The following is a 10,952-nucleotide window of genomic DNA, read 5'->3' as shown; positions in this document are numbered from 1 at the left end:
TTTATTTATTTATTTATTTATTTATTTATTATTATTATTACTACTATTTCTACTACTATCATCACGGAAATAAAAAATTAAAAAAAATGTTTACATCTCCCTGCTATCATTATTGTTTAGTAATTTTGTTTTTATTTATATTTCATTATTACATTATTATTATTATGTTATAATTGTTCTTATGATTATTAACATGATCATATCGGCCATTACCGTCAACATCATTAATTTTGTTCCAGGAACTAAAGTTACTAATTAAAAATATTATTATTATTATTATTATTATTATTATTATTATTATTATTATTATTATTATTATTAGCATGATAATAATAAACTGTCGACACCGTGATGAACGCTGAGAGAGTGAGAAGAACAAAGGCTCCTCAAGATAATAGGAAATAATCATAGAGCTATTATTCTTATTATATCTCTATGGAAATAATATACTAGACTCCAAATCCAGGCGTCAGAAGGTTTATAAAGTGAAACATGAGTGACCGTCCAGTTTGGTATACTTTATATACCTGTCTGGTTTGTACAGTAAAATAACAAAATACTAGTCTTGACAATAATGATAATGTAACTTCCATTTAGGTTCATTTCATTTAATATGAGCCGTTGATTCAAGCTTACTGTATCTATCTACTGTATTGTTGACATCGGCTAGGATATACCCAAATTCTAATTTGTTTCAGCGGCAAGCCAAGCCAGGCTGGTGGTGGCTAGGCTAGCTAGGGCCTAGGTAGGCCTGGACCCTAGGCCTAGGTGGTCAGGTGACCACCAGACCTGGTTCCATAAAAAGTAAACCAAGCAAAGAAAGCCCAGGCCTCCAAGTAATAAAAAAAAAAAGGTATTGGGCCTAATCTAGGAAAAATATTATAGGCATAGGCCTAGGCCTAGTTTTTCTCTTTTTAGTTTTGGCAAGTCGTGGTGAAGGAGTGCTTGGCCAGTCCTTCAAATGGTTAAGCCCCATGCCATCTCCATGCTGTTGCTGTCACTGTGGATGTATTCCTCTCATAGAAAAGAGCATAATAAAAAAAATATACTCATTGCAACTGTCTTACAGAGTCAGAGAGTGATTATTGCAGAGCGGGGCAAGTTTGTGACTAACACAGTAGAGTTATGTCAGATGTAAAAGTCTGGAGAAAAAGATGAGTGGCAACGTTACAGCATCCGATTTCTATAGAGGCTTATCACAGAATATTCGACTGGATCATGACGTGGATATACAGGTAACGCCAACAGTAAACATTTTAGCTCATCCTACACAGAAAATATTTAGCCACGGGGGAATAACAAACACTTTTATTAGTATTATTTATCAAAAATTCTTTATCATCACTCTATTAAAAAAAAAAAAAAGATTTTACTTTACCGATAATATAATATAGCCTGTTTTTCTAGATTTTATGGTGCATTTTTTTTTCAGGAAGCAGAGAAACCAAAAAAATTTGTGCGCAGTTTTATGACGCAATATGTTCCACAGAAGTGCCATCCAATTCTAGAAGAAGTTCTGACGACCACAAGAGTAGCTGTGGATGTCACAAGAACTAGCAAAAGGAAGGGAAAGTCCTCTAAGGGCAGGCAGAAGAGATTGTCATCTAAACAGAGAAAAGCACTAAAGTTGTTTGATATTCCAAAAGAACAGCAAAGGTAAATACCTCTTATTGCTGTTCCAAGACATAGCCAACAAATATTTGCTTACTTTGTAATGTCTAAACATTGAGGACTCCTATGCAACCAAGCTTCTGAGGTTATAGGATAGGTTTTCCACTTGCTCTCACTTTTTAGTATTGGACCTGCCAAGTGTCCTGAATTTAGCGTAAAAATGCACGCCAAAAAACATAATGTACTAAACGAAGAAATGAATTGCTTAAGATGGTAATTTTGTTTATTTCATTCATTTCCCCTTATTTTCAGTGTCTAAATTTGCATTTATGGCCACCTATAGAGTAGCCATGTTGTTATAATTTTTCCCACCTCAGCCACAGTCATGGTGTGTCTGAAGTAGTCTGGACATCCAGCATTTTTTCCCAAAACCCTGGCAGGTCAAATGCATCTGAATTGGAATTTTGTCTTGTAGTTTTACGAGAGTAAAAGGAGTAATAAATATCAAACAAACAAAACAATTCTATTGAGAATTGAAAATGCTTTCCTTCCAATTGTGAGCATAAGTAGAAGCAGTTGGCGCATCGGTTGTGGTTTGGACTCCCAACCTCGAGGTCAGGGTTCAAAACTCTCGCTGTGCAAGTCGCTTGTGTCCTTGGGCAAGGCACTTTATCTGCGTTTGTCTCTCTACCCAAGAGTATAAATGGGTACCTGGTAGGATGTTGTAGCATTGAATGTACTAATTTCGTGCGCCAAGCAAGTAGGGAACGACTAGGTATACTCCTTCTCTACTCCAGGTACTGTAGTAGAGAAGGTTGCACTTTGTGTGCTGTTTACTATTGTATGTTATCCAATGCCCAGGGCTCAGCGCCTTTGATCATATAATTTGGAATTAGCACTATATAAATATTCAATAACTATTATTATTATTATTATTATTATTATTATTATTATTATTAATTATTATTGTTCTAAAGGTTCTAATTATTATTATTATTATTATTAATTATTATTGTATTATTATTATTACTGTGTTATAATATCAAAATTGTAATCATATTTCAGGTATGATATGTATATTCCTCTCCATCAGCTGTGGCTTGATTATATCAAAGAATATATGCAGACACACCTTGTAAAACAGTGAGTACTAATTAAGTAAGTTATTAATAACTAATCAATACCAGTCCCAAGTAATTAATGTAAACAACTTGTTTGTTCATAAGTTAAATGAGTCATTTGCAGATGTTCTGACTTTCTCAGATGTTTACGAATTCGCGGTTTGCTTTCCGACAAATGATAATATTGATAATTATTTTGTCAAGAGGAAATCAATATATTGTAAGCGATATTCTTGTAAACATTCTTTTTGTTGGGTACTGGGCCGACCGATATGCCTAATGAATCAAAGTTGTTTGTCTTAATTTTACTATAGTGGTGACATCATTGTCGTAGGATATGCGTCATCTGTACGCTTCATATGATGATTTTGTGTGTATGGTATTGATAAACGGTTAAGAAATAGATAATTAGATTTGTTTTGATATTTTCTAGAAATACAACTTTCTCATCTATTAGAATTAAAAATTATGAAATTGTATATTAATATTTTGGATAATTTTTAGGAGCAAAATTAATGAAAAACACTTTTTAAGGATATTTATACACTGCAGTACCGTGGTGTACTCTTCAATAATATTGTTTTAGATTTTTCTGTTAATGTATTATCATTCTTTAGTCCTTTATAAGTAAATCATTTTGCTCTCTTATATTTATATATAGTGTAGTTTCATCATATAACTATAATTATATTAATAAAATAATGACTTTTATATTCATTCTTTTCTTCCAAGAGATATGAAACAATTTGAAGCAAAACTCCTAAAAGCAGATCTTCATGGATGTATCTTGACAGGTAAGTGGATCATTGTCATTTAAGGTGTGTTTACATTGGATTTTATTTTATCAAAATTAGCATTTACCTGTTCAGTTTGATATAATGAAAACGTCCTGTGCAAAATGTATCAGACTGATCATATACTTGCACTTTAAACCAATTGCAAAGATTGATATGATTTGACCAAGGTAGAATTACTGATCGTCTTGGTTAAAATTAATCTAATGGAACTCAAAGTTAGTCTGAATAATATTTAGTTATTATCATGAGACTTAAATAGTTGTAGTGTTCTGTATGATTTGAACTCAAGGCATAAAGGTTGGGAGTTAAGCTTTTCATTCACTAACCATCAACTGGTAGTGCAAGATGTCTTCAACTAACACACTTTTTTGTTGTTTTTTCAACAGTAACAAAGTCAAAGTGCCCGTCATATATAGGTTTGTCAGGTATTCTACTTCAAGAAACAAGACACCTTTTTAAGATTGTCACCAAAGAAGATAAACTTAAATGTAAGATGACTTAAACTGATTGGTCTTACTAATGGTTATTCATATTGTTATTATTATACTGTTAATGTTAATAATTACTTATTGTTATTTAATAGTCATTGATGTCATTTTATTAATATTTCACAACATATGTTATTTTAAAGGTTTTCAATTTTTGGATATTAAATAAGTTTTGTCTTTGTAATATTCAAAACCCTATAAAGTTTATTACTTGACACTTTATGTAACTTGAATCCATTGTTATTGTTTGTTTTGGCAGCAATTCCAAAAGGTAACTCTGTCTTTACATATGAATTCTGTGGTCATGTGGTGGACATTTTTGGCAACCAGTTTAAGCAGAAATCAAGTCAAAGATCAGCAAGGAGATTTAAGACAAAACCAACAATAGATTTATGAGTCTGTTAAAAAAGAATTTGCAAGAATTAACTACTGCATGAATGTTGAGACATCAGTGTTAAGCCATCCGTATCAAAGATGTTTTACACTGTGTGTGTTTCCTGCAACTGTCAGTAGAAGTCTTCTTCCGTCGGCTTCTGACACCAATGATGCAACATGCACCAGACTACTAAACATGAGTAAGATTTTATACATGATTTTCTAGATGTAGATTTCTAGAATTTTATTTTATATAATAGCATCCTGCCTCTTCTGTATGCCTGGATTTAAGTTTTGTTACCAGTGATGATGTGAATAAATGTATGTAATGTGATAACATAATTGTGGAGTTTAGACTTATTTACAGTTGGTATTCTGTTTCATAACGTGCACATAATTCAGCAAAATGTGCACATTATAAGATATCTGCTAAAAAAAAACAACAAATACATTGAAGAAAATAAAGTAAATAAAAATAAAATACAAAGGGCGTGAGACTTGTATTTAAGATAATGATACTTCTAATGGAATAGGGAAAACTACAGCGCATACAAAATTAAACAATGTCTCTTTGTACTGTAATGGTTGTGGAGTGTTTACAGCATAAAACATTGAATATTGTATATGTGCTGTAACAAAATAATTCACAATATGAAAAGCAAAAAGCTGATCAGCATTCATACCATACAACAGTTTCATCTTTAAATATCAAAATTTATTCTCATGTATTAATAATTCTTATATACAGTATTTACAATAATTATATAATATAAATGAGGTTTATTTACTGTTTGATTAAAAATTCATCTCAGTTCAGAGTTCATTGAAGATGAAAATCAAGTCATAAAGATTGTCTAAATATAGTTCTATGAGGCTGTTTGCGTCTCAGTTTGAGATTCATGTCTGGAATGCAATTGGTGATGATGAGTCTTTCCATGATGGCGCTTTTTCAATACCTCCTCCACTCTGTTGTCTTTGTTTTCTTGGGTATGCTCGTCAGTTACAGCTTGAACATTTTCTGTTGGATTTATTTTGTCTTGTCTGACGCCATCCAGTAATTTTTGCAGTAACATTGATGATTGCTTTGGGAGCAGGGAACCTGTCTGCTCCCCCCTCTCATGAGCATGGTCGATGACAGGTGCCCCATCTGCATCTCGTGTTATCTTCGGGTATTTCAATTCCCGGTGTTCGTTGAATGCTATTGTTGGGAACGTGCTTGTTTCTTTTTTCGAAGTAGTATACCAATCAAGAAACAGGTCCTCTGAATCTCCATCAAAGTTCTGTAAAAATTTCTTCCAAAACTGTTTGCATATTTTATGATGTAGGTGTCGTATTGCGTGCTTGTCATCTTCTGCCTGCTCGGCTAGTGATGAAGTTACTATGGCAACTAGGATCAACAGGATTGTAGAATGCATTATGGTGGTATTCTGTTGCGACTCTGAAAAAAAAATCAATTGAAACAAATGATCAGTTACCAAATGTGAAAAACCATTATGCTTAATGCAAGAAAAAATAAATGACACCGCTACAGTTATTGATCTTATTTGAATACCTTTATGTAATGATCTCTTATTAATCATAAAATATCTTCATTGAAGGTTATAGCATAATTTTCATTTGTTGAAGGATGCAGTGTAGGCCCTGCGAACCTTGAGGTTTTCTATTTACTTAACCAATGTATCGCCACCGCAGTTCTTAAAGAACTAATAGTCATCAATAAACATTAACAGCATCAGAGAAGACAAACAAAAGATGCATATTTGATTCAGATACTGAAACAACTTTGCAGTATTGATTCCAAATTGATATTAGATCAATGCACCAGAAGCGAAGGTCTGTGTAGATATCGCACGTTCGTTACAATCAATAATCAACTTAATGACTGATATTTGCTGCGTGATTAGGTAAAAGTACGTGGGGCTTAAGACCTTCAAATCCCAGTCTGCCAACCCCTTGCTGAGCACTCTGAACAAAGGGGAATCTCATTGCTCGCATTCCTCAAATACTTATCACAAAGTTTTCTCACACACACATTTTGCTCCACACTCTGTTGGTATTTTACGAGTGATAGTGGAGCCATGGCAACAGTTATCACAACACTGATTCCTAGTCATTCTACGTTGTCATATTTTTCAAATTTAATAATAAGTAGTTACTATGTATAAAATTCCTTTTAACTATTTGGTAACTATAGGCAATACTTTTGCTTCTCACGTTTGAGAATTAAGTCATTAATTGTAGTAAAAAAATGTTTAGTACTGTACTTTCATTACTTAAACATAATTATTTTAAAACAGTAAATGTTCCAATTTATTTGGTTGATCATTACAGTTTTTTTATGAGTTTGTTTTAAATTAATACACTTGCCACAATTTGATGTTTATGACTTTAGTTTTTCTAGATTTTGTTTAAAAGGAATTTGACCATTGTAATTTTGTTTTGTTTCTTTTTTTTTATTCAAAATGGTATATTTATTCAAAATTCAAAATTCAAATTAAGACATAAAACATAGCAGCCAAAAGGCTGAATTGCGAATTATGTTAACAATTAAAACCATTAAAAAAATCAAACAGCAAAGATAAAAAAACAAGTACATCGAAAAAGAGAAAAATATTGCATAAGGATCGATATTCTATCCAATTCGTCATTATTAAAATTATTGTTATTATTACTATTAATTTATTTAGTTATGAATACTAATATAAAAAAGATCAAAAAACATCATAACAAGCAGATCAAAAAAAAGAGAAAAGGATTGCACAAAGATCGAAATTTGTCATTATTATTATAATTATTATAATTGTCATTATTATTATAGTTAAGAAAAGCTACACTATGAAAGAATCTTGAATAATATAATTTTAAATATTTAAAATAATATTTAATTTTTTTTATATACTTTTTTCATTTTTACTTGATACTTATATTATCACAATTTTAAGTTTCTTCTTATTTTTTAAAATATTCATATTTGAAAATTGAATGAAGATTTTTACTTAATTCAAAGTAGATTATATAGCTTATTTTATTTATTTATTCTTTCTTTAAAGTGATAGCACTTTCAGTGACGCAGCAGTTTTATAAGTGCATCACATGAATAAACAGAAAAAATATGTATAACAGCAATCCAAATCAGAAATAAAAGTCAGATGAACAGAAATTAAAAGGAAAATACAAAGAAAAAAATGATGTACGTCTATGTTAAACAGAATTGTTACAATTATTTTTTTGCTCTTCTGTTGAAAAATGTGCTATAAATATAGCTTACAGAGGTAATGTGAATTTGTAATGAAATTGGAAGTTTTTAATTCTTTCAAAATAATGTCTTTAGTAAAACTAAATTGTATATTTTTTCAATTGAAATTATTTGTGAGGATGTGACCTGATCATAAAAATTCACAATGAATACAGCTATTATACATAACTTTGTTAAACACAATTGTTACAATTATTTAAATTCCTAATTCAAACTTAGCCTTGTGTTTGTAAAAATGTGCTATAAATATAGCTTACAGAGGCAATGTGAATTTGTATTAAAATTATGAGATTTTACTTTTATCAAAATGATGTCTTTAGGAAACTTAAGTTGTACATTTTTCTCATTTGAAAATATGTGAGGACGAGCCTTCCAACTCTGAAGAGCTGATCATAAGAATCTTTAATAAATACAATACTGTATACTGTATACAATACACAGTGTACTGTATACAATAGTAGAGTTGAGATAAAAGGTTTAAACGATAGAATCAAAGAAACAAAACAAAAATTTAATAAATTAGGCAACACATTTTTAACTACAGGTAGAACACAATCTCAAATTTAATACAATATTATTCTTCAATTATTCATATTATTATTCATTTAAGCAGGTTGAGAAAAAAAATGTGCATGAACTAATTAAATGTGTTTTTTGCTTTTGATGCAGCTACAATTTGTAAGTTAATTGTTTGATTTTGATCTTAGTAATAAGGCAAGTTTACTTAAAATTTGCATAAATACAGGTGTTATTGTTACACTTTAATTTATTTCCTTTTTGTGAGTATCTATGTACAGTACAGTAGAAAAAATGTAAAGATTATGAAAAATGAAGTTGATTTACTTATATTTTTTAAATTTTTCCTTTAAAATGAGAATTATTAAAAAAAAGGAAGAAATGCAAGATCTAAAAAGAGGATGAGTTGGTTATTGTACACCTTATAAAAATATCTTACCTTTACTTGTACTGAAAGAGTGCTCGGGAATTTGATGATGATGTGAAGATGTCAAGAGCTTCATAGCAAATGAGAGCAAGTGGCATTTTCAGAATGTAGAATTCATCTTACAGCAGGGGGTAACTTTGATTAAGGGTCTCCACTAAACGAGGCAGAAGATTCTACATAATTGTTCAAAAGTGCTCACAACGTCTTAAAGATAACTTAATCAGATGGAAACTGACAATGTCTTTCTATAGTGTTCTGCCACGATTGATAGGGCATATCATTTACAGTCGATAATACTAATCAAAGCTGTTATTGAATTGTATCGACAGCAATTGCTCACTTAGAATGGCTACGATGAATTCCAGTGTCATTCAATACGCTGACATTGAACATGGCGTTATTCAGTAGTACTAATATTTATATTGTCTAATTTCATGCTGAGTAGTCAAGTGGAATACTATTCTGCAATGATATAATGCTAAATATATACAACATCGAGTCATCGCCCTCAAGGGCGTCGGACCGATTAATAGTCAGCGGTGGTCCATTGTAATTGAGACGTAAAAAAGCTATTGTCTCTAAAACACGTACATGTTGAATTGCGCTAAAGTGGGAAACTTTTTTTATGAGTGTATTGATGTTTGAAATTGATCCAAAGTTTTTGTAGAGATCATTGGATGGTATGAAACACCTCACATGACTTTTGTTTCTAATATGAGGTCCAGAACTATGTTGGTGGGAGGTATTTTTGTTAACGCATTTATGAATTTCTTCTAAAGATCTTGATGTGTGGGCATTTTCAACCATCAGAAAACAAACGTTGTTACGAGACATTGTTCTTCATTGGCTGAATCGTATGTCCTTCGTCAGTATTCAATAAATATTATTTTATTTGAATAGGTAGCAACACCTAACCTACTTTCAGCAATTCAAACAATATTCCTTTTTTCCTTTTGCCGTCAATACAGGCCTGCTCTTAATTTTTTTATCTACTTAATAGTAAACAATCTACCAATTAATTGCTTTATTATGATGTAAAAATTTATTATAATAATTATTAATATATATTCAAAACACATTACTCAAACTAGTGTTGGGGTAAGAAGTGTATTTGTCTAATGTGTATCTATTCATCATTCTAGTACTTCATGCCCATTATGCCCTTAAGCATTTGTTTTGTTTTTTTTTGTTTGAACTATTTTATATGTGTTTCATCATTGTTTTAAAACTTGAGAAGGCAAATTTCATATACGTATTTTGTATAATGTATGACTATGAAATAAATCTTATCTCATCTTTATAAGACAATGTCAGTTTTATAAAAGACACAATAAATGCAAATGTATTTATATCTATGGTTTTAATATTTATCAATGTATTTGAAAGTATCAGCATTATATAAGCACCAATTTAATTTAGCAGTTCCAATTAAAATAATCAAGAAAAGTCAATAGCACTGAAGATTAACCCAAGACCACAAGGTATTCAGTGTATGTTACCCTGTTTAAAAATGGTAACATTCCAACTAACCCATAAGCATTAGCTGACTCAAGGGATCTATAAAAAAAATAATGTTCTCATATTGTGAGTGCATAATTCAAAGGCCTCTATGCACTATAATTAATTTGTTAATGCTTAAATACAAGATGCTGATAATAATAATAATCCTGATTGTATAATATATAATAGCAGTTCTATGACACCTTTAATCGTATTATTAATTAAAAAAAGTGATAATTTCTAATATATATTCCAGGAACACCCTCTATGTTAATGAATAGTAGAGGATAATTATATTTACAATCCTTCATGCAATCAGAAACATGGAATGTTCATTTTTGAATAAATTAATAAATAAAATATAAAAGAATAGGAATATCTTGTTCAAGGTAGAAAAGGGTGGGGTCACTTTTATATTAGGTAATGTTTAAGTACATCTTACAGCAATCATTTCTAATTCTAATTAATGAATACAACTTATATTAAGTATGTTTAATTAATTTAAAGATAGGAAATCATTCTCATAAAATGGAAAAATCTTCCTTAATACTTTAATTAGTAAACTGTTCTAGCTAATTTGTGTTAAACTCAAATGATTTTCAGCTAACAATTTTCTTTACAATACACCCAGAGGACAATGATGAAGGCCATTCCCCAACATAGGATAGAATACAATAGGATAGAAGTATTTTTAATGTGAAACACACAAAAGATAACCCAATAAGTGGGTCTTTCTGGTGGTGATTTTGGACACAATCCTTACTCTTTTCCAAAGTGTCTACTGAATTCTTTAATGTTTACATAATAACCCAATAAGTCTGTTTGTAGTGGGTCCTTCTGGTGGTGATTTTGGAGACAATC

General features: G+C 30.6%; 2 protein-coding genes across 2 annotated transcripts; one reads left to right on the top strand and one right to left on the bottom strand.

The window, feature by feature from the left end:
* Nucleotides 1-529: 529 nt before the first annotated feature.
* Nucleotides 530-4,731, top strand: LOC117124063 (ribonuclease P protein subunit p29-like). The gene is made up of 7 exons (XM_033270190.1): nucleotides 530-582; nucleotides 1,070-1,235; nucleotides 1,433-1,656; nucleotides 2,677-2,754; nucleotides 3,465-3,526; nucleotides 3,916-4,017; nucleotides 4,277-4,731. The coding sequence occupies exons 2-7, from the start codon at nucleotides 1,155-1,157 to the stop codon at nucleotides 4,411-4,413; spliced, it is 684 nt and encodes a 227-aa protein (XP_033126081.1). The 5' UTR covers nucleotides 530-582; nucleotides 1,070-1,154; the 3' UTR covers nucleotides 4,414-4,731.
* Nucleotides 4,732-4,872: 141 nt separating this feature from the next.
* On the bottom strand, nucleotides 4,873-10,924 carry LOC117124064. The gene is made up of 2 exons (XM_033270191.1): nucleotides 8,604-10,924; nucleotides 4,873-5,830 (listed from the first exon to the last, which is right to left on the bottom strand). Exons 1-2 carry the CDS (start codon nucleotides 8,665-8,667, stop codon nucleotides 5,259-5,261), a joined length of 636 nt encoding a protein of 211 aa, XP_033126082.1. The 5' UTR covers nucleotides 8,668-10,924; the 3' UTR covers nucleotides 4,873-5,258.
* Nucleotides 10,925-10,952: the final 28 nt, after the last annotated feature.

The sequence above is a fragment of the Anneissia japonica genome, unplaced genomic scaffold (assembly GCF_011630105.1).
Source record: "Anneissia japonica isolate Jap-2015-1 unplaced genomic scaffold, ASM1163010v1 scaffold522_len1101056_cov227, whole genome shotgun sequence".
In the NCBI taxonomy this organism is placed as follows: Eukaryota; Metazoa; Echinodermata; class Crinoidea; order Comatulida; family Comatulidae; genus Anneissia; species Anneissia japonica.
The sequence above is the reverse complement of the archived record's forward strand: the minus strand, read 5'-3'. Positions and strand labels throughout refer to the sequence as shown.